This window comes from Tachypleus tridentatus, chromosome 7, assembly GCF_004210375.1.
Source record: "Tachypleus tridentatus isolate NWPU-2018 chromosome 7, ASM421037v1, whole genome shotgun sequence".
In the NCBI taxonomy this organism is placed as follows: Eukaryota; Metazoa; Arthropoda; class Merostomata; order Xiphosura; family Limulidae; genus Tachypleus; species Tachypleus tridentatus.
Window position 1 is genome coordinate 171,824,009 of NC_134831.1, and position 24,945 is coordinate 171,848,953.

Consider the following 24,945-nt stretch of genomic DNA (forward strand, 5'->3'; position numbering starts at 1 on the left):
CGCTGTCATTTTTTGTTTTTAATTACAATTTAGCCGAAAAATGAAGAATTTTGAGCTTAAGTGGATTACATCGATGGCTCAAACTAATTAATTGTATGTAAATGGAAATGATAACCCTGTCGACCTAAATTAATCATGACACTTTGTAACGTTAAAAATATCAGAAATAATAGGTTTTAAATATTAACACTGTTGTTCACCTTCTTTCATGTACAGTTCGGACTGTTTGTTGACCTCGAATTTCATTATTATTTTCAAAACCAAGATTAGGAAATACTTGGATTGCACTGAACTGTTTCATCACGAAAGGATTCAAATCGTCGGATTACCGAGAGCAGGTTTTAAAATAATTAAGAAAACTATCGAATAAGTAGGCGTCCTTTCTGAGTCTCCACGACGTTTTCACTTTAAGAGCAGACCTTTACTCGTTATATTATTAGCTTCTCTTTGTGCATTAGATTACCACTTTTGGGATATCTTCGCTTTGCCTACGTACGAATCGAACTCCAGATTTTGGCATTATAAGACCTCAAATTTACTGCTGATTTACTATGAATCACATTATATATTAATAATAATAATTATAAAGTAGATAAATAAATCAATAATTACTATATGAATTCAGATGTTTACATGTACACTAAAGAGTAAAATCGTTATTACATTAAATACATAAATAAACTTCAAATAAATAAATCTTTTAACGTCTCTTACGTTAAAAGTTGTATTTATGTTAATGTTGAGGTCATATTTATTTTAATAAAGAATGAGTAGTTTATTTCTTAAATATATGTTGCTGCGTAACATACCCAGCTATGTATATCAACCGTTTTTATTTATCGCATAACAAGCATCTCCTACCTACTCTACCCATTCGTTATACATGCAGCGGTCCATTATTTATATTATTCTTATGGCCAAAGAAACGGCGCAACTGTCGGATTTAGTATTACTTTTTTGAATGTTTAAAACACTCTTTGCTTGTCAATAAAGACAATTACGTAGGTATAACAAATTCTGTACGAAAGTAGAAAGATACTGAAAAAGGGCAAATCCCCGCCCCAAAATGTTTTGACTTTAGCGGTAACTAAATTAAAATACACAACAGAAATTTTTCATCCTAAGAAATGTAGGTATAGGTATCTAGATCTTGTTTCCATTTTAACTCGTTATGGGGTTTTGACCTTTTTTTTTAATATTACAGTTCGCTAAAAATATAAAAGAAGGAGTTCACTATATGTGTGACTTTTGACCTTTGAGAACCAAAGGTTGAAAGTTTGGTAATTGTAAAGGTTTTAATCAAAATAAGGTCAAAATGGACAAAGCTATTCATATACACAAAAGGACTGGAAACAATATACTGTCAGTCAGATAAGGGTTAAGATATCCAACCTGAATATAAGCAGTAAAAATTGCTAATTGCTTTGAAAATACCATTAACTAGAAGGAAACTAAAGTTGATTTGAAAAGTCGAAAACAAATTCCAACCATTTAAACACTACAAAGAAAGTTTATGGTCTTGAAAGATGATAGATGTTTTTATTTTTAGAAATCGTTCAAAGATGCGAAATCGCACTTTAATGATTTTGACAATTTAGGGCCAAGATGAAAGTAGTACCTGTTTTACAGCACATGAATAAAATCATGTAATGTGGTAGTACCTGTTTCACAGCACATGAATAAAATCATGTAATGTGAACAACACCGGGTTACTTTACTTTGGTGACTACTTACTGTTAGAGTAAAATTTATTTTTTTCCAACTTGGATATTTTGGATGGATATTTAGCAGATATTACATGATTAAAAGTAGCCTTACAAGTAAAATAAGGCGATACGTGAAGATAATTATTGGAAAATTAGATTAAAAGCACAAAAACATCAAAGTGGAAGAACTAAACATTCATGGTTGTTGTTGTTTTAAATTAAGCACAAGGCTACACAATGGGCTATTTGAGCTCTGCCCACTACGGGTATCGAAACCCGATTTTTAGCGTTATAAGTCCGCAGACATACCGCTAAGCCACTGGGGGGCTATCCTGTGAGATATTTAATTTAAAACAATGTCCATTGAGTGAAATGAGTGAACGTGTTGCGAAGCCTAAAACACCGTGCATCACATGTGATATAATCATATAGCATTTAAATGTCTTATAGTATCATACATAGCCAATTATTTATTTTAAAGTTTTATCCATTGTGAGGATAAAAGTTGTACTTGAAATACTCTGTACTATAAGGTATTATTGTTAAACTAGCAGAACTCCGAAAACGGCTGCGGTGTAATTAATGCAATCCCACATTTTCTTAAACACAGGATTTCTAGAATAATACGTCAACAAAAACTTCTCTGGAAAAAACACTGCATACAGCTGTCCGTGTGCAAAAACAGGTTTGAGGAATATAACTATTGGCATTTATGTAGTAAGGTGTGCATGTATTTTTAGGACAAGATAAAACTAATTATTATAATTATTGTAAGTAGTTTGAATTTCGCGCAAAGCTTCACGACAGCTATCTATGCTAGTCGTCCCTAATTTAGCAGTATAAGACTAGAGTGAAAGTAGCTGGTCATCAATGCCCACCGTCAAATCTTGGATTACTATTTTACCAACAAATATAGGAATTGACCATAATATTGTAACGGCTAAAAGGGAGATCATCTTTGGTGTGATAAAGAATCGAATCTGCGACCCTCAGATTACGAGTCGAGTGCTCTGACCACTTGGTCATACCGGGTTTAGTAAGTCGGACAGCAGGGCGTTCCAAAACTTAAAATGTGTTATCCTCATTTGGTGTCATTTTATTCCAGTCTGAGAGTGGATTGTCGGGTCATTAAAGAGATACAATCTCATAAAAATATAGAAAGAAGTATTTTATTCCAGTAAAAGACTGGCGAGCTATACAACCATTATATAATGTAATGTTTTGTAACTGCAAAATTGGAGTTATGTAAAGTCAACGGCCAATAACATGGAAACAAAGCGATCAGTAGTAAATATATTTGGTTTATTTGGTTACTTCACATTTGCCTAAATGTTTGAAATATTTAATAAGAAAATATTTTATTTTATTTTTTTATGTTGTTCAGTATTATCTAATTGTAAATAATTTATTTATGCATTGAAAGACACTCATACCCTCACAGAGAAGCTGTAGCCACCTAGTGCATAAAAATATAACTATATTCAATAAAGAAAATGATAGATTATTATAACTTGAACAGTTAAATTCAACACTGACTAGATATTTGTTACTTATTTTTATTTTTACAATAGAAAAGTAATTTTGTAAAAAATAAATTAATAGTGTTTTTAGCAATTAACTAAACTAACCACACACGTGCTTATTTGTCTCAGAAAAAGTATAATTTCTCACTTGTTACTTTCTAATAGACAATGGTTAAAAATTATATCAGATGCTCTTTTAGAAAAGCTGATTTATATATATCTTATGAAACTGTAGTGTTAGATTTACAGTAAAGTAATGTAGTATGTTTTACATATGTAATAGCGAAGAAACATAACTCTGTATTTTACTGTTATTAATATAATTATTTTAAAATAATTAAAATCATATCACATTTCCTTTGTTTACATAATTGAAGTTTAACTGTGTACTCTAGAAAGTAATACTGGGTGTAATATAAGGCCTCAAATCTTTGATGTAAATGGGAATTTGAAAATGTGGTTTTAATCTACTGATGCTGAAAGATACGGTTCTCCACCGCCAGGTGGTTAGGGCACTCGAATCGTGTTCTGAGGGTCGTGATTCGAATACCCGCTACACCAAACATGCTGCCCTTTCAGCCTTGTGGTGTTGTAAAATTACAGTCAATCCCACTATTCGTTAGTAAAAGAGTAGCCGAAAAGTGGTGGTGGATGGTGATCACTAGTTGTTTTCTCTTTAATCTTACACTGCTAAAGTAAGGGCAGATTGAGCTGTTGTAGCTTTGTGCGAAATTCAAAACAAACAACCTGAAAATTACATAAGATAATTTTAATCGTACTTAATTAATTTAGTTTATAATTGCATTACATTTATCTGAAATACTCCACAACCGTTACAAATATTTCAATAAGAAATCCAAAGTAGCACAACACCTGCGATTTTTATTCTTTTAAAATTATTCTATATTCTGTGAAATGCATAACTGAGCTATATAGTAAATATATAAATGTCATTAGTCTGAGAAGAATCTTTTTGTATTTATTTTAAATAATGTTAAATGTTTACCCTAAATTCACGGCCATATTTGCTTTCATTAAACAGTACATAATTGAAACAAGAGAACTTTTTAATAAATGAAAAGATAGTTGGTAATCCTTTTTAAGTTAACAACTTTTATTCAAAAATGATAGAAACATTGCAGCCTACCATTTCATGACGATGTATATATTATTTAAAATAATTTATATTCCTTTATAAAAAATGCCTGACAGAGCCAGATGGTTAGAGTACTCGACTCGCAGTCTGAAGCCTGAGGGTTAGAAACCTCGTCTCACCAAACATGCCTGCCCTTTCAGCTGTGGAGTCAATATAATGTAACGGTCAAACCCACTATTCATTGGTAAAAGAGTAGTCCAAGAGATGGCTTTCAATACTAAAGTAGGGACGGTTAGCACAGATGGTTCTCGTGTAGTTTTGTGAAAATTTCAAAACAAAACAAACCAATTTACAAAGGTATGATTCCATTTTAAAAAATGGAGCTTTCAATAGTATATGTAACAAGTTACTTTAAAGCTGGTCTTGTGAATATGGTTCCTAATGTTGTATTAGATAGGGATTTAAAGTTTAGTCGTTCAAATTGATAACATACTATTCAATTAAATGCTTAATGTAATTATGTTAAACGTCATTACATGTGCACATTGGCCTACCCATAGGAGAGCGTTCACCATTTTAATATATATAATAATAAGTATACAGGACAAAATTACAATACATCCAAATTGCATGCTTAGGGGTAACTATCACGTGATAGGTACAATAGCTTCCATAAATGACGTATTTACTTAGCATTCCTTATGTATTTTATTGTTCGGTCCTTCAGTAGTAGTTATATTCAAGGGTATCTTTAGGTCGTGGAGATTTTCTAGATATAAGTTTTGATATCTGCTGTCACACTACTTAGTGACTGTTGATTTGAATGTCTCACTTTTATCTTTATTAATAAAAACTAATAAATATTTTAAATTGTACGTTTTCTTTATCATTCAAAGTTTGCGCAGTCGATGTTAAGGAAGCACGATTCTTGGTTTCTCAAACTGGCCAGCCTCTCAGTGCCTCAGTGGCTAAAAACCGGGTTTCGATACCCGTGGTGAACAGAGCACAGATAGCCCATTGTTTAGCTTTGTGCTTAATTCCAAACAACAAAACAACAACAAACTGGCCAATGTCTTGACCTCTAACAATAGCTGTGTGTAAAACACGAACTCATTTTAAAACCTTCACAAAATCAAATTGTACATAAAATGAAATTTAACACAAGTACAGAAACTTTAAGATAACATCTAAGTAAGATGTATTCAACGACAGACTAGGCTTTGTATTTATTTCTGAGATTGTTGAACAACTTACCTAAGTAGTTGAACGACTTACCTAGCTAAATAGCTAAATTGTTCAACGACTTACCTAGCTAAATAGTTGAACGACTTACCAAGCTAAATAGTTGAACAACTTACCTAGCTAAATAGTTGAACGACTTACCTAGCTAAATAGCTCAACGACTTACCTAGCTAAATAGTTGAACGACTTACCTAACTAAGTAGTTGAACGACTTACCTAGCTAAATAGTTGAACGACTTACCTAGCTAAATAGTTGAACGACTTACCTGACTAAATAGTCGAACGACTTACCTAGCTAAATAGTTGAACGACTTACCTGACTAAATAGTCGAACAACTTACCTAGCTAAATAGTTGAACGACTTACCTAGCTAAATAGTTTAACGACTTACCTAGCTAAAGAACACACAAGAGTTAATTAGTGCTACCATATATGCATATCTTTACATTTCTTTTATAAATATCGGGTTAGTATATGAGTAGAAGGCATATATAAATACCATTCATATAATATACACTCCACCACTATATATGCCTAGTCGTAAAGTTTTATGTGGAGAAGATATAATCCTCTAATGGCCCATTAATGTTGGGCTAGAATGAGGTAACATCAGATGGTTTTGATTTATATTCAGTTTTATCAGTATGTTGATGATATTGCTGTGGTTGCCCTCTGTCCGGCTATGTCCAACCTCTAAAAAGTTCTGCAATCAATTCACTTTTGTTTTAGTGGCTTTGGCGACATTTCATCCTCTCATACTCAATGGACCAAAACACCCATCCTAGTTTTACTCCAGGGTGACATATCTTGGTGTCGTCTTTAACAAACTTCTCAAGTGGATGCTGCATCTGTCAGCTTTCTTTCTGACAAGGTCTCTCACGGAAACTTTTTGGGGCTTAAACACAATTATATTGCTGTATATATATATATATATATATATATATAAGAACTTCATTTTGAGGATTTTATTACGACATAAGGTTGATCTGTTTACTTCAAGTGTCCTTATTAAGTGATATACCTTATTATTTTATATCATATTACCTTTAACAATTGTTTCTATTTATTAGTAGCCATAATTACGAAAACATTCTCACAGTTTTGTGAAACATTTTCTTTATTTTAATTAGGGATAATTTATTTATTCTCAAGTATAACAAATTCATGTCAGAACCTTACCTGGATCACTCACTACCCGGATATTTAGGATATAAAAAGTATAACGGAATGGTATCTATACCAGATGGTGCACACTAGATACACTAGACTGTGACCTCAATTGTGAGGTATCTGGTTATTTACAAAGAAGGGGACGTGAGGGGATCACGTTATCATCAGCAACTTCAAACCAGTACGCAACAGGTTTTTAACCTTCACACGACCCAGTTTCAGAAATAACGAGACAAGCTCGACGAATCCGATCACATAACCCGTCTCCATTCCTCTATAGATCACTAATACTGTTCTTCCTTCACGTCGTTTTCTCGTAAATTTCCACACGCAGAATTCTTTGGAAACTGTAGCACGTGATAATCCAAACGCTGTTTTCTTGGTGTTACAGCGTCACCTGCTGGTGAAGTACCAATACTTTTACGAAAGGTCTATATTTGACTTCCGTTCAGTTCTGTTTAATGGACTTTAGAATACAACATATTTTCGAGGAACAACCTGTCACTATATATAAATATACTACACTGAAAGATATTCACATGTATAACAAATTGAGAAACAAATTAAGAGAATAAGGCTTACGTAAAGAGAAAATATCAAAGAATCTTAGAAATTAGATTTCAAATGTTTTCTGTACGAAAACTGACATTTTTGTGCACTTGGTTTATTGTAAGAAACATATGGATATTTTATAAGTAAGGCTTTTTGATACGAGCACTTATGGAAAGAAAGACTTTTTTAAACTTTAGGTTTGATCTAATAATTTACAACATTATATATCTTCAAAATCATATTTATCTTCAAATCAGTGCGTTAATTATTTGTTATTTTGAATTACTACATTATGACTCACGTGAAAGTACCCCCAATGACACAGTCTGCGAACTAACACTGTTACAAACCGAGTTTCGACACCCGTGATGGGCAGAGCACAGATGAGCCATTGTGAAGCTTTGTGCTTAATTTCAAACAAACAAACCACATGGAACTCTTTGGTTATTTGTACAGTTGGCTTATGCTTGTATAATTAATTGTAAAAAAAATTGAAAGTTGTACCTTACTATTGCAATATCAATCATTGGGAAAATATTTGTGAGTAATGTTACAACAAGTGATGGAGTAAGGTCTTAAGTTTTATGAAAAATAGCTAAAAATATTATTGTCTTAATGTTCACTCAACGTTGGGGAGAGAATGTTGCTGTCTGTTACAAAGTAATTCTTAAAGGGAAAACGTTTATTAAATTTATTTAAGTTTTACAGATGTTAAAAGATATTAGGAACTATTTATATACACACGTAACTCAAATAATTCTAAGGAAAAAGTTAAAACCTTAAAGAATAGGGAACTAAAAACATATTAGTACATTCACCAAGAGTTAGGTCTTCGAAATATGTTTTAATTCAAGTGGTTAGTCTCGTTTGTTCCTCTGTCCACTTAAAGTGAACCCAATGTATCGTATAATACAAGAGTACTTTACAAGATACTCCGGAAATTTACCACTTTATAACTTATTTCCTAACCTATCAACGTTAGAACAAATTACTGTATAGACTAACATATATTTAGATTTAAAATTAATAATATTATATAAAATAAATGTGAGTTGATTTGATAGGCGAAACAAGAACAAATTTACTTAGTTATTTATTATTTTGATTAAATTCATAAAGTTCATAACCTGTTGAATAAATCTTTGGTTTATAAAAAGGTATCCGTAACTTTGTAACTAACATTTTTCTCTATAAAGACGCCATCTGGAATGTAGATTTATTTCTCAGATATTTTAAATTAAAATCACCTCGTTTCTCGCTATTCTTCAACATATCTAAATAACCATTATTCATTGATTTAGAGATTAAGTTAACAACCATCCGATGATTCAGTGAAGTTTCATCATATTTTCTATTTTAACCGGCCCGGCATGGCCAAGCGTGTTAAGGCGTGCGACTCGTAATCTGAGGGTCGCGGATTCCCATTCCCGTCGCGCCAAACATGCTCGCCCTTTCAGCCGTGAGGGCGTTATAATGTTAAGGTCACTCTCACTATTCGTTGGTAAAAGAGTAGCCCAATAGTTTGCGGTGGGTTGTGATGACTAGCTGCCTTCCCCTAGTCTTACACTGCTAAATTAGGGACGGCTAGCACAGATAGCCCTCGAGTAGCTTTGTGCGAAATTCAAAAAACAAACAAACTGTTTTAAGCCATGGTGTTCTTATTTGTACTAGAGTAAAGCCTCATTGAGTTACCTGCTGCGTCTACTGCAGCCAATCATACATCGACTCTTAGCGTTATAATTACGAGAATGTACTGCTGCCCTACAGAAGGAAAAAAACTTTATTTGCAGTGTTTTTACTAGTTACATCAATTGTACACTAGATGGCAGTAAGTTTGATAGAACGTAGTAACGTACAGTAAAGTCCTGTTCGTTTTTAACATGTCGATAATGACTTATTAAATTTCAAATGAACTTGCCAATTTACTGATAAGCTATAAGCTGAGTTTCAAATTAAACTATACAGACGTTCAACTTCGGTCCAAACGACTTGTTCTGTAGTTTGTTTCTCAGAAACTCCAACTGCTTGATTATCAAAGTAACATATTCGTACTTTTATCATAATGTTAAACGTTTTGAATTTACAATTCAGATAATACTATAATATATTCAGAGTGCTACAAAAGAATTATTATAACATGCCTTTATTTGAAAGCAGAATGTTTTAAACAGTCATTTTCAATACCGTGTTATCAAAGTCGATAAACAAATATTTGCAGCAGAAAACTAGACATTTCAGATAAAACTATAGAATCTTCATTTGTACACTAGTTCCAGTAGTAAATACAAGTAACATTATAGAATTAGAGTAATTATCACCTCTGAATGTAGCTTAAAAACTATAAGTCATCAGTCGGTTTAGGGTTAGGAGTATCGGTGTATTACCAGGAATAGTGGTAGCCATGGTAACCCTGTGGTAAAAGATGGTGATAAGAGAGAGGGAAAGGTCTGAATAACTTAACAAAAGACGGGACCGCTGGAGCAGGAAGTGAGGCGATAGTAGTGTCGGCTGGGCTCTTGATGGGGTCAGTACCGGCTTCGTTAGTTGAGATGTGAGGTTTAAACCCAGATGCATCAGCTGTATACTGAACGATACGTCGTTGTCCATCTGCGCCTGTTATACTGTATGATCCTTTAACGGCACCGGATCCATCTCCGCTCTCGGAACGGGAGCTGGATCCACCCGTAGCATCAGCAGCGTAGGAGAAGGAGTAAGGGGTAGCCTGGAAAAGTCACAAAACATTTGGTTGGAGCGTCACGTCTCGTTATATAGGCTCTCATTGGTTAAACTACTCAATAGCATATTTACACAGATACACACGCTTTCCGCCGGCCTGGCGTGGCCAAGCACGTAAGGTAAGGCGTGCGACTCGAAATCCCAAGGTCGCGGGTTCGCCCCCACGGCTGGGAGGGCGAGCATGTTTGGCGCGACGCGGGCGCGAACTCGCGACCCTGGGATTAATTATAACGCCCCCACGGCTGGGAGGGCGAGCATGTTTGGCACGACGCGGGCCAACTCTTGGTGGTGGTGACTAGCTTCTTTCCCTCTAGTCTTACACTGCTAAATTAGGGACGGCTAGCACAGATAGCCCTCGTGTAGCTTTGTGCGAAATTCTAAAAAACAAACAAACAAGCTTTCCGCCAGATGACGTGTTTGAAGATACATTATTAAAGTACATCTGCATTTGCTTTTTTACTCAATCGTTTATATACATTCTGATTCCAAATGAATTTTAAACTACTAAAACAAAACAAACTTACAGCAGACGGTAATTCTGAAACTAATACATTAGGCCTAACCAACGTCACAGCGTAGAGAGCTTCTCCGTAGTGTGGTAAAGAGCCGGCGTTTGTTCCAAGTACGAGACTCAACACCAGTGCCATCTGGTGTAAATAAAACAAATATTTCTTTTAATCCGTGATGACGAGAAAACCCACTTATAGAGAAAAAGTATACATTTAAAAACGGCTGGTATGTGTAGAGAAAGCATTAGTAGAGGAGCGAACAACGTTTCGACCTTCTTCGGTCATCGTTTATGAACGCTCCTCTACTAATGCTTTCTCTACACATACCAGCCGTTTTTAAATATATAATATTTTTTTAATTCATTTGAAGCAGTTTTTTCTTGATTTATAAACAAGAAGAAGTGAACTAGAACATAACACACAGATATTGAAATTAAACAAAATCTCTGACTTTGGATGTGAAAAGCAACATTCAAACAATCTTAATTCAATATTAATGTTTTCTACGCTCAACTACGTATCTTACCACAGAGAAACTCATTTTGACCGAAGATTCTTTAAAGTTGTCAGTCGAATGAAGTTCAGATCTCAGTTTCTTCAAGTTCTGACTTAATATACATCCCGCTACCCTTTTATACAACACATACCAAGGATACAACCAGATAATTTTATTTATTTCAATTTTTTAAATTAGGCTTACCGAAAGGAAAGTCCTTCGGAAGTTACAGTAGAGTTAACATTTATTGGGTAAAAACAACAACAAAAAAGACAGCTCTGATACTTTTCCGTGGATGATATTTCGCCAGACGATATTGTAAAACTGTTTATCACTACTCGATAACAACGCCCTCTCAAATACTTCTCTCATTTCTCATCTTAAGGAAATTTTATTTATTTTTCTTACTTGTTTGACCATGATCTGAATAATCTAAGTACCGCACCCACTCATAAATATAACACCATATTACATACACGCTTAACAAAGGACACACTAGAACAGGTCTTTGCTGTGGTTTATTAATCTCATGTATCTGTCTTATTCTTACATCGCACCTTTAACGATGATATAATTTCACGTATAAAATCTTGCCAGTTCCAAAGAGTCTGATAAACATTAGGGTTAACAGTAGTTTACTTTCTCTCTGATGTGAAAACATTTTCGTTTTTAAACTCTTCAGAAAAATGTTACAAACATTTATGTTTTCGTGTTTTACGGTGATAATTATTCACATGAAAATATTGAAATAAAAAACTATCCTTTAATATGCTATGTAATTATATCCACATTAGCACAATCAGCTGTTTATAACACCCAAGAAAACATTTCAATTATATTACCTACTCTAACCAGGGTTTTCAGTACCAGGTGGTTTTATTATATTGTATATTTTAAACAGTGTATTGGGCTTCTCAGTACCTAATAACTTCACTATATTATATATTTTAGATAATGGAAAGGGCTTCTTTGTATCAAGGGGTTTTACTATATTACCTGTTTTAATCAGTGTATCGAGCCTCACATTACCTAGTTGTTTTATTATATTATCTGTTTTAATCAGTGTAAAAGGCTTTTCATTACCTGGTGGTTTTATCATATTACATTTTTTATTAGTATGATAAGCATCTCAGTACATAATGGTTTTATTATAAAATCTATTGTAATCAGCGTAACGGGCATAGTGGTTTTATCATATTATCTATTTTAATTAGTGTAACAAGCTTTCAGTACCCAACAGAATTTTTAGTACTCAGCGGTTTCACTATATCACATGTTTAATTGGTTTAAGAATCTTCTCAGAACCTAAAGGATTTATTATCTTACCTACTTTAATTAGTATAACATGCTTTCATTACCTAACCGTTTTATTATATTACCTATTTTAATGAGTGTAACATGCTTTCGGTACCTAACCGTTTTAATATATTCCCTGTTTTAATCAGTTTAAAAGACTCCTCAGTAAATGGTATCTTTATTATATTACATTTTTAATCAGTATAACGGGTTTCTCATTACCTAACTGTATTATTAAAATATCTATTGTAATCATATTTATGTAAAAACGTTTGGTTTGAGTTGAGAAAAATTTTTTATGTAGAGGAGCGAACAACGTTTCGACCTTCTTCGGTCATCGTCAGGTTCACAAAGAAAGATAGGGTTACTGACCGATAGCTGACCACATGTTTGAAGGGGGTTGTGTAACTGAGTATAGGAATATAGAGCGTGCTTAGATGTTTGATTATATTTATTAATATAGGTATAAATGTGTTCCTTTGTATTGGTTTAACTTGGGCTTGAGTTGTTGTACAAGTAAGGCTACTTTAATTTTGCGTTTGTTTATGTTTCTTTATTTAGTGTTTGGGTGTTTTCTACGGTTATGTTGTGTTTATTTGATTTGCAGTGTTCGGAAACGTGTAAAGGTGACTTTTTGTGTTTACATTTTTCTACTTGTTTCTCCAACATAGAAGTCGTGGCAATTATCACATTGTATTTTATAAATAATGTTGGTGTGGTGTTTGTCACTGTAGTAACACCTTTATACCTATATTAATAAATATAATCAAACATCTTAACACGCCCTCTACATTCCTACACTCAATTACACCCCTTCAAACATGTGGTAAACCTATCGGTGAGTTACCTATTTCTTTCTTTGTGAACCTGACGATGACCGAAGAAGGTGAGCATATTGATAATTACCCAGCCGAGAATAATACTTCATATTCAGTAATTATATTTGATGATTTTCAATAATATTATATATTCTTTATTACTTAATATTTTTATGTTAAAACCGCAATCAATTTTTCCTCCTTTAAAGTAATTTAATTGTATTTTCTAAATGTATGTGATTTTCACATATTCGAAAGACATATTTAAAATTTTTCATTTCATTGTGATTTGATTCTACTTTCTAATATTACGCGATTTCCACACATTCAGAAGTCATCTCTCAAAATGATTCATCTTTGATAATTTATTTATATCTTGTCACTTGTGGAAGGTGAAGTTTTTAGGTGAAGAAATTCTACTTTCACACAGAATGATACTCCTCTCTAACTCACCAGTAATATTTAGTTTTACGCAAACAATTTACTTTGAAACAACAGAAACGTCATAAAGTAAAATCGTGAACAGAAAGTGTAAACGAAGCTCCTTTTGAAAACATTTTCTCAACTCTTTTGAGAATATATATCTTTCAAATTAAGATATCAAATATGAATGATTAATAGAAGCTTTATGTTGTGATTGTTGTCTTTTTCTGCAGTTTATCACACGTAAAGTTTTAAAATTACTCAAGTGTTTTAATAAACTATTAAGTTCCGCCAAATCGACAAAAACTTCCAGACAAAAACATTATTTCAATTGCAGTTGCTACATCTACTTTATTCATAAAGCTATATATATATATATATACACACATCATGACACAACAATACAAAATTCACGGAATTAATAATTCTTCAACAAAACAAGAACAAACACTTGTCTGTGAAACCTAAGCCTAATCATTACCTAGAGCCAGGCTGGTTGCAAGGAGGGATTACAGCGAGCGAGGTTTACACGAAACCATTACGAGTTTTCCGAAGTTCGATAATTATTTCTACAAATCAATATGTGCGATATGAGCAGTTTTCAATAACCATAAACCACTAACATTTAGTTAATTCCATGTAACAGCGGTTCACATTCACATGGACAACATTAAAACACATGCAAGCTGTAACATACCGTCTGGCTCAGAGCAATTAAAAAAGCTCTCAGTTCAGACATAACCTTCATAGCTGACCATCTATAGCAAGATGCTGACGTCCTACAATAAGTCTCACGTTTTACTTAAAACGCAGCAAGTTTAGAAATCTAACTAAACCAGACACGACACGAACATTATTAACATATTTTATATACAAATGTTCTCCAGACAGAAATTCCGAACTAGAATGAGGCCAATTACCATCGATAAAAAATTATCTGTAGAATATTTTTTAGTTATAGAAGTCTCTAAATAGGTTTCTAATATCGGGTTGTTGGAGGGTTAACAGGAAGTAACACAACCTCTAAATTTTAAAATAATATTTTTCTTTTTACACATTTAGACTCAGAATTTCCAGACCACGTTTAAAAGGGAAGTCCGAATTCGCGCCAGTTGAAGAGAAATTTTAAGATAAAGGATCACATGTGGATCTCTTTACTGTTTTAAGGGTTTAACGAGACCATGTACTACCGCCTATTTTCGAAAGAGAAACAGGTGCGTATTTGGCAGCCTCAAAGAGGACTCTGGCAGAAACAGCCCCAGGAGATAAATCACCCGCAGCCACAGGGGCATCGGCAAGAACGGGGGCAGCGACAGCACCAGGGGCATGTACAACAGAATAGCTGCTCACTGCACCAACTGGACCAGCAACAGGAACTGGGCCAGCGATAGCACCAGAGGCATGTGAAACGGCATAGCTACTCACTGTACCTACTGCACCAGCGACAGGAACTGGGCCAGCGATAGCACCAGGGGCATGTGAAACGGCATAGCTACTTACTGTACCTACTGGACCAGCAACGGGGACGGGGGCAGCAACAGCACCAGGGACATGTGAAACGGCATAGCCTCCAACAGGACCTACTGGAGCGCCACCTGGCAAACCTATTATAGTGGTATCAGCAGGATTGTCGCCCGGACTAACCCCTTGTTCATTAGAATGGATCTTGGGTCTGAAGCCACCAGGACCAGCAGAATAGTCCACTACTCTCTTTCGTCCATCTCCGATCGTTAAGGAATAGCTACCAGTGATTTCACCACCCACGGTTCCACTTTCAGAACGAGAGCTGGTGCCATCACCACCTTCTGCTGTGTACATGAAAGAGAAGGGACTGGGCTGTAAAAAGGAAGAGAAACGAATATACATTATTTGTTTTCTAGAACAAACATCTTTAGATTTAATACAATCATTTAGTCAATGGAAACTTGTAACAGTTAGAAACATAAGGCTTTTTATTAAATAAATCTTACAAGTGATAAAAACTCAGAGTTAGGAGTGGTTCTCATAACAGCATAACTTGATACTAAAGTTAAACCTAACATTTCATACTATAAAGTGATGACTAGAGTGACATATTTTATAATGACAAACGACCACAAACTAAATGTTTTATTTGTACAGCTTCTTTACGAGCGACCCTAACTTATACTTCTAAACTCACAATCAGTAACAGACTGAAGACATTCTAATTTGCTCCCCTGCCCAATAAGAAGTATGGAACAAAGTAACGTCAGCAGTATTGTATACTTTAGAAAAAAAAACCTCAATATGAACTATAGTTTCTAAAGAAGAAATGGATTACACTAAAAGTTTCAAATTCATCAGTTTAAATCCTGAATAGATATAAACATAAAAAAACCCTCAAGAATTTACACTCACTTCTGCAACGGGAGCAGGAGCAGCAGCTGGAGCAGCAAAAACCCCTGGTAAGGATAAGATAGAAACACTAGCTGGGTCATCACCGGGTTTTACTCCCTGTTCGTTACTCTTGATTGTTGCAGTAAAGCCTAAATCTCCAGCTGAGTAGTCGACGAGTCTCTTTTGTCCACTTGGGTGTTCCACACTGTAGGAACCAGTCACTTTTCTTCCACCTTCTCCACTCTCGGACCTGGAACTGGATCCACCACCAGCTGGAGCGGTGTACATAAAGTCAAAAGGGCCCTGAAAAAAAAAAAAACCAACAGTTATTGTCAACGTGTTTCGTCATACATGGATTTTTTTTTTTTTTCCCAAATGGTGTTTCATTTATCAATGGCACTGGGTACTTAAACAAATGTACTACGAAAATTAATTTCTAATCATAAATAGATACAGATTTGTGCTCAAAATGTTATGAAACCCTCAATTAACTTCTAATTTACTAAGTATATATTATAAACCAGGAATAATAGACTAACCCCTACAGGAGCACCAGCAGCAGGGACACCGGCAACAGAGGCAACAACAGCAGGGCCACCAGCAGGAATCATGGGAAGTCCTGCATAACCACTAATGTCTACATCAGCAGGGTTACTACCAGGTTCGACACCAGGTTCGTTACTATGAATTTTTGCTTTGAATCCACCAGTTCCAGCAGTGTAGTCCACCTTCCTGCGACGACCATCAGGGTCCTCCACGCTGTATGAACCCACCACGTTTCCGGAAATGTCTCCACTTTCTGATCTAGAGCTGGCTCCTCCTATTTCAGCAGCATTGTACATGAAGTTGAAAGGTTGGGCCTGTGTATAATATATCAATAATCTTTATTAAACAATGAACATACCTCTCCTAAGGATATCATAAAATATACACAGTTTATAATATATTTTTATCCCAAACAGAGTAACAACACAAGTATAACGTAAACACCTGCTTGACCATGTTATTTACATTACATCTGGAAAGAAAATGAACATCTTACCTAATATACCTTTGAAAATTCCAAATATAAATCAAGAATGTTTTATCTACACAGACACCTCAGAAGAAAGTGTAATGTAAACGAATTTCAAGAATAGTGGTAGCAAACCGTTGAATACCAATCATCCATTCGAAGTTTTTTTCATTACAGCATTATTCAAGTACTGTTTTCAGAGGAAAGACAGTCGAACTATTCCAAATCGTTAGTATGGTAAACATTTATTACTAAAGCTCAAAATGTTTGATATTAAATCCTCGAATAATTTACTGGATGAAAAGTTATTTTTGTAACGTGCACTTACTGGTCCACCTCCTATGCCTGCACCAGCTGGGACACCAACAGGAGCACCAGCAGGGCCACCAGCAGGAATCATGGGAAGTCCTGCATAACCACTAATGTCTACATCAGCAGGGTTACTACCAGGTTTGACACCAGGTTCGTTACTGTGAATTTTTGCTTTGAATCCACCAGTTCCAGCAGTGTAGTCCACCTTCCTGCGACGACCATCAGGGTCTTCCACACTGTATGAACCCACCACGTTTCCGGAAATGTCTCCAGTTTCTGATCTGGAGCTGGCTCCTCCTATTTCAGCAGCATTGTACATGAAGTTGAAGGGTGTACGCTATAGAGTAAATACAAGTAAAAATAATTTAATCTTGTCACAATAACTTCAAGAAATGGTTTCACATATCCTAAAGATCGTGTTATATCTCTGTTGTATTTTGTAATACTAATATCATTACATTTGGGCCTGGCATGGCCTAGCGCGTAAGGCGTGCGACTCGTACTCCGAGAGTCGCGGGTTCGCGCCCGCTTTGCGCCAAACATGCTCGCCCTCCTAGCCGTAGGGACGTATAATGTGACGGTCAATCCCACTATTCGTTGGTAAAAGAGAAGCCCAAGAGTTGGCGGTGGGTGGTGATGACTAGCTGCTTTCCCTCTAGTCTTACACTACTAAATTAGGGACGGCTCGGTGCAGTGGGCTAACAACCTACTCACTTAAATACCTGTTGAAGAATCCGCAAGCGATTGCGGCCCTATGTTCCTTGATGGAATCTAATGGTGATAACTAACTAAAATCCCAAAGATCACAACCAGGACAATTCAACTTTCTTTTATATTCAATTTAAACATTTGTTTTGTAAACGAAATTTAGAAAATACTAAAGGAGGTAAATTAAAAGTGAATCTATTCTTTCTTATGGTCAACTGACGTAAATTATAAGTTTGTATGTTGTCTGAGAATATTATATTATTTAGCAAATATGAATACAGTTATGTATTAAATCTACAAACTAAGAGTAAATTTCGCTTATCAACTGTAGTGAAAATATTCTACCTTCAAGACAGAGAGCGGTTGGGTGGTTTCAAAGAATAAACAAATAGGTCTACACTTTTATAGATTTTTATATTTGTTATTACTTTGTAACAACAGCCAAATCTTATCGTTCGTAACTACTCCAGTTCGTTTGTTAGAAAGCATGAAGAGATGAAAAAGTTAGAAAGCAATATTTCTCATTCATTTTGTAAAGCAAGCATATACTCACTAAGCCAAGAGAGGGCGCTGCAGGAGCAGCAGGTCCAGATGGCGCTGGTGCGCCCAGTCCCAGAGCTAAGATTTGTACGTCTGCAGGATTTTCTCCGGCTACGATTCCTTGTTCGTTGGATTTCACTGTTGCTGTGAAACCAGAAGTTCCAGCATTGTAGCTAACATGGCGCTGACGTCCGTCTGGGATGTTGAAACTGTACGATCCACTAACATCTCCAGTCGTTCCTTCAGATTCTGCCCTGGAACTGAACCCACCTTCCCCCTCAGCAGTGTATGCAAAGGAAAATGGACTAGGCTATTGAATAAAAAAAAAGTTATTTGTACATGTTTGCTTTAAAAAGACATAAAGGTAAAGATGTGTTGTTTTTATTCTTACCTCTTCAACAGCTACGGAGCCTCTGGGGCAGGAGCAGAAAGTGGAACACCCAAATGTCTGTGGTAAGAGTATGGCAAGAAGTTATAGTAGAGAGGATTGGCTACATAAGTTCCGAAACTGGCGCCAAGCGCCACCATAGAAAGAAACACAATAACCTGGAAAGAAAGTTTATTAAATTATTATTACACTTAAAAAACACGATAAAAATGACGTTCAATTTTATCTTATAAGACAATTTCATAGATGATTTTTGAACTACGTTTATAAATGTTCACTATCTAATCTATCGTACACTAGTCAGGGTAAAGCTGGTACAATCTGTACTGTAGGGCTAGTAGATTTGGTATTATAGGGTTGGTAATGAATAAAATATTACAAACACGATTGAAATCGAATTAACAAATTGTTTCAGGGTTAGACGTTAAACACTAAGCTACGGGGTTACTACACCTTCCTTCTTTGATGTATTTATAGTGAAACTTTATTTTCTTAAAGTTTTTATTGTAGGAGTATTACGTTATTCAAATTCCCCTAAAATAACAAAGAAACCTTAATTCTATATAAAGTTAGACAACCGATTATTCTTCATACTAAATACGTTCTAAGCAAATCAAAATGATGAACCTACTCTGAGAACCATGCTAAGGCTATTCTCAATCCGTGTATCTCCTCTGCACGGCTGATGTCTGTTGCTCTGAGCTCTGAACACCCTTATATATACCTGAACAAGGAAACATCATTAGGCTACGCGGAAGGACGACAAGGTCTTCTGCCTAAACAGATGATCTAGTTTCCGTTTGAGCGACCCTCTTTGAAACCTTGAATGTAGCACGTCTTGTTCCATCTGTATTGTGATACCTGTAAAGACATTTCTATTCGTTTGCTTCTCTAGAGTTCATTTTTTTCAACAATTGATAAAGTTTAAGGTGAATATTTGAATTATCTGTTTGTCTTCACGTCTCTTCTAAATTCTAGATCCCATTATTGTTGTTCGCCTTGCAGCAATTTGTCCTTCGTTTTATCAACTAACTGGTCGCATATTGAAAATATATTCTACATCAGAATGTTTAGAACACTGGACAACCGTCCAAGAAATTGGTGAACAAGTTAACGTTTGCTCGTAGAACTTTCGATTGCTCAATGTGATTTACCTATAACTTATTAAAGTGGCATAGATATTTACCTATAACTTATAACAATAACTTAGATATTTCCCTATAACTTATAAAAGTAGCTGATATATTTACGTATAACTTATAAAATTCAATTAGATGTTTACTATTAACTTATAAGACTGACTTAAATGTGAATTCATAACTTATACAAGTGATTCAGCTATTTACGTTTAACTCAGAAAAGCAATTTAACTATGTATAAATTAGAAAAGTGATTTAAGTATCTATGTATAGTTAAGAAACGTCACTTTAATATTTACGCATAGGTTTTATAGTGACTTAGATATTTACGTATTAGTGACTTCCTTTTTACAGTATTCTTCCTCTTTTGTTGTGGATTTTGTCCATTTCTATTAATAAAGTGTTCCAAAAAGAGAATGTCGTTTGGTTTTCTTTTTCAGAAGACTGCATTTCGAAATAGAATCCATATATCTGGATGTCTCTTAACTTAAGTGTTAAAACATATATTTGAAAAGCTACAAAATTATCACAAATTTTTAGTGTGCTAGAAACAACTTTGAATCTTTAATTTTGAGATTAAACATGTTTAACATTTCTGTTGCTTTTCTTAAAGAAATATAAATCGTCAAGTTAGAAGATGTATAGCTTAACCTTATATTTCTTACGTTTACACTTGATAATGTGTTAAGCCTATTTAAATAGGCAACTCTTCTGTTGAATCCAGTTGTATAACTAATCTTTGAAACAACATTCTTTATTGAAACATTTGTACATGTAAAAGTGTCTCCATCTCTACATCTTGGTATTTAATAAGTTATACTTAGATTTTATACATCTGAAATGTAAATCTTATTTCTTTTATTAGTTAATAACTTAAGGTATTAAGCCTATTGTTATCGGCCTCCATAATATTATATCAACTGAAAATATAAATTGCTAGTTATATTAATAACAGATACTTCTGATATAAGTATTAAAATCTTTTGTGAATCACAGAACAAATAACAACGCTTTGATCTCTTTAGGTCATCATCAGGTTAAGAATGACACTTGAACAAGTAACCGTTATTGACGACATGTGGTGAGGACCACATTCCTACCGTTGTTATTTAATTTAATGTTCTTCAAATGGGTTTATCGTCATCAAATATTACAAATTACGAGTTTCTCAGTGCAGAGCTAACGTAATTTTTGTAATCAGTCTACTTGTGATCTAGGATTAGCCTAGTGATGCATTATTTCAAGGACTTTTGCTTTTTTTTGGTTTTGTGGTCGTTTCAAAGACCTTGTTTTTAGTCTCTGCCTCGGGACTTGTACGTGCAGTAGACAAATTGCATGCGAATACATAGTCATTTAGATTTTAGCTTTCAATCAGTAAATATATAATAAAATTCTCTAAGTTAAACACAAAGTTACACAAGGTTACTAGCCTTGTAGGTCTGCAGGTATGTCGTTGTGCCCCTGGTGGAAATTTAATAAAGAATTGTAATTGTTAGTTTTCAAGAATCGTGTTAACACTCCTACGAAAGTGGGGCCTAATAGGCCCCAGAGCAACTTGAAAGGTTATTAATATTAGGCTAATAATTTTGTATTTAAATGAAATTGCCATTTCATTTAATGAAATGAAATCAAAAATCAAAATGAAATCAAAGAAATGAAATTTCATTTAATGAAATGAAATCAAATGAAATGGCAATTTCATTTAAATGCAAATTTATTAGCCTAATATTAATAACCTTTCAAGTTGCTCTGGGGTCTATTAGGCCCCACTTTCGTAGGAGTGTTAACTAGTTACCAGAAATATATGACATTTCGTTTCAATTTTTATTATTATCGATGTTTTTCCTTTAGGAACGTAAGTTTTGTTGTTGCTAATCAAAAACTTCTTATATAGTTTTATCTGTACTGTTTTTTCTATTTCTTTTGTCATATGGACAAATGCTTGATTTCTTCTAAACTGGCTCTAAAGTAGTGTTTGTAGTTTCTCAGTTTGTCTGTCAACAATTTATTGTTGAACATTTGGAAAACATTGAATGTCTTAGAAACTTAACATAATATAGCAGTTGTAGTTTTCAGAATGGCTACATATTTTCCTTGTTATGTAGTCACTGTAAGCTACCAAAGCCTATGTGGCCATTTCCTAATAAACATTTAATTAAGTCCTGGCAAGGATCAGTGGTTAGCATATTGAATGCATAATAAAAGATCCAAGGTTCGAAACGACGATTGCTATTGAACCCTTTTGAGCTGTGATGCTTCTGTAACTAGGCTAAGCATGTTCAGGTGTGTTAAAGCGTTCGACTCGTAATCTGATGGTCGCGGGTTCGAATTCCCGTCGCACCAAACATGCTCGCTCTTTCAGCCGTGAGTGCGTTATAACGTGACGGTCAATCCCAATATTCGTTGGTAAAAGAGTAGCCCAAGAGTTAGCGGTGTGTGGTGATGACTAGCTGCCTTTCCTCTAGTCTTACACTGCTAAACTAGGGACGGCTAGCGTAGATGGCCCTTGAGTAGCCTTGCGAGAAGTTCAAAACAAAACAAAAAAGCTTCTGTAACTGTGGAATCTAGTCTAGACTATCGGTTCCGAAACACATGAAGACAGCTCGTGTTGCCTACAGCACTACAAAACTAGTGTTGGTTACATGTAATCTTTAGGTTAACGTTTAGTTATTTTGCCGCATAATACGACACTCAAATTAAAGATAAAAGAATAAAACAATGTAAAAGAAAAATATTCATATAACAAAAAATAGATTTTCCTTTCATACAAACGAATTTATTTGACAGGAAAGGCTGTCGTGACCTTGTGATTAGGTAGGTGGCTGACACACTATCTGCTGGTTGCGTGTACGAAGACCGTCACTAAATTAGTTTGGGACGTTATAATGTTGGTTAGTCCCACTCTTATTTGGTAAAGAGTAACCCCGGCTGTTGACTGTATCTAAATTAACCAACCAAAGCCCTTTGCTACCTTGATCCATATCCAGTAACCAACAACCCTTAAAGTTTGTGAAGTGATAATCGACATATCAACCTAGATATATTGATATTATTGGAGTGTGTAATTGTTAGCTGAGTATGAAACCGTTTTGTTTATACTTTATTGTACAGTTATATGTGTTCATTTTACAGTCCATCCAAAGACATGACGAACATATCTTAACCTTCTCATTGCGATAAACGAAGACTTGTTATGTATTGTTTTATTACAATGTTTCTAGTCATTTGAAACTGTTCAGAAATTATAACTAGCACGTTAGTTTGCATGGTCTACAGTAATTACTGTACACTGAGTCCGAAAATGATATCCATTTTTTCCATCACGTACAGATGTTTCACAAAACGACATCGGATCACATTTTGTTATGTTTAAAACATTTACAACCCTTGACTATAGATTTCTCTAGACCAATCGCGACGTGAGAGTCTTATCGATCGTTCCAGAACCCAGACATAATAATAAAAATGTTCACTTTGGTAAACGAAATAGTAATTTGTCTAATTAAGAGGTTTCTCGTTTCGATTTATAAAAAAAAAAGAATTCTTACGTGTTTGACAAAAATCAATATTATTGTTGAAATCTATGAACAAACTGTTATTAAAAACAAAACAACTTTTATAAAGTTTAAATTGGCAAACCTTTTTAAACTATTTGATTTAAGGCGTTGTCGGCTAGCTATAGGGTTTAATTAAACTAACCATTTGAAAAAAATTGTTCGATAAAAACAGCATCAGTTCGCTCTAGCTTTTAAACAATATGTTTGTTCTAAAACATTCTTTTATAACAATACAAATTTTTAATCGTTTTCAACAATATAACATAAACATACGTTTTTAAACAAGAGATGTATTTTTTTGGATTATTGTGTGAATTATAAAAAAGTTTTCAATGACTTATTAACTTGAAATACCAAAGTCTTCCAATGATGTATATATATAAAGTTGTTTACTATGATATTTTCAGTTGTACTAAGAGCTTATGGCACAGGTGATAACACAGAACTTCCGATTCCGTGATCTCCTTCATTATTTATCATGTGTATCCTACAGTTTATTATCTACAGTTTTAATTTTAACGAAAGTGGTGAATGGCGGAGAGGTTAAGTCAAAGCAATGGTATTGCATAAAGACTTTGATTTATGGTTGAATGGAACTGATGTTTCCAGTTTCATCCGTCATCATTCCCCAGTAAACAGTTCTTAGTTTCGATGAGTAAATGGTTAAACAACAAGAAAAATAGACATAACGATGTTGTAGGAGTACCGTAATGAATCACGTGTTTATTTTGAGGAAAGATGTCTTTGAAAGTTTGTTTTATTCGGTGACATTTGAAGGAAAATTAGCAGTTTTACAACAATAACAAAATTTAGGGTAAATCAAAATACGAGAAGACTTAAACCAATTGATCATAAAACCCATCGTCATCCCAAATGAAAACGCCTTCTAGGACTAAACCAATGAACCAAAAATCTCATCCTTGTCATGACTTGTCGAAATACGAAATCCAGTCAATAAAATGTGTAAACTGTATTCTCTGTGCTTCAACTAAGGTGAGGTTTTATTGTTGAGTTACTTTTATTGAACAGTAAATTACAAGACATCCCATTTTCTTTTTCGTCCTGCTGTAGTTTTAATTTCTGAAGAATAATGGTGTTCATCTTGCCCAGTACTGACGTCGTATCTACCGAAATAAAACTATTAGATTATTAACAATATTCTTATAAACAGATGGCGCTGTTGTTGAAATGTTTGTTTTGAATTTCGCACAAAGCTACTCGAGGGTATCTGTGCGAGCCGTCCGAATTTAGCAGTGTAAGACTAGAGGGAAGGCAGCTAGTCATCACCATTCACTGCCAACTCTTGGGCTAGTCTTTACCAACGAACAGTGGGATTGACCGTAACGTTCTAACGCACCCAC

General features: G+C 34.5%; 2 protein-coding genes across 2 annotated transcripts; both read right to left on the bottom strand.

Moving 5' to 3' along the window:
* Nucleotides 1-9,413: 9,413 nt before the first annotated feature.
* On the bottom strand, nt 9,414-11,160 carry LOC143257240 (adult-specific rigid cuticular protein 11.9-like). Its single transcript, XM_076515657.1, has 3 exons — nt 11,061-11,160; nt 10,550-10,672; nt 9,414-10,011 (listed from the first exon to the last, which is right to left on the bottom strand). The coding sequence occupies exons 1-3, from the start codon at nt 11,073-11,075 to the stop codon at nt 9,670-9,672; spliced, it is 480 nt and encodes a 159-aa protein (XP_076371772.1). The 5' UTR covers nt 11,076-11,160; the 3' UTR covers nt 9,414-9,669.
* A 2,727-nt stretch (nt 11,161-13,887) lies between these two features.
* LOC143257237 (uncharacterized) lies at nt 13,888-19,636 on the bottom strand. The gene is made up of 7 exons (XM_076515651.1): nt 19,520-19,636; nt 18,892-19,046; nt 18,514-18,810; nt 17,269-17,589; nt 16,465-16,785; nt 15,947-16,228; nt 13,888-15,403 (listed from the first exon to the last, which is right to left on the bottom strand). Exons 4-7 carry the CDS (start codon nt 17,569-17,571, stop codon nt 14,738-14,740), a joined length of 1,572 nt encoding a protein of 523 aa, XP_076371766.1. The 5' UTR covers nt 17,572-17,589; nt 18,514-18,810; nt 18,892-19,046; nt 19,520-19,636; the 3' UTR covers nt 13,888-14,737.
* Nucleotides 19,637-24,945: the final 5,309 nt, after the last annotated feature.

What these genes read in the sequence shown, in the direction of transcription:
- LOC143257240 (XM_076515657.1), bottom strand. An exon ending in TTTCAGAATTACCGTCTGCT is followed by an intron (nt 10,012 to 10,549) that starts GTAAGTTTGTTT and finishes TGACTTTTCCAG; the next exon opens with GCTACCCCTTACTCCTTCTC.
- LOC143257237 (XM_076515651.1), bottom strand. Translation starts at nt 17,571, where the DNA reads ATGTACAATGCTGCTGAAATAGGAGGAGCCAGCTCCAGATCAGAAACT. An exon ending in CAGGCATAGGAGGTGGACCA is followed by an intron (nt 16,786 to 17,268) that starts GTAAGTGCACGT and finishes TATTATACACAG; the next exon opens with GCCCAACCTTTCAACTTCAT. An exon ending in CTGCTGGTGCTCCTGTAGGG is followed by an intron (nt 16,229 to 16,464) that starts GTTAGTCTATTA and finishes TTTTTTTTTCAG; the next exon opens with GGCCCTTTTGACTTTATGTA.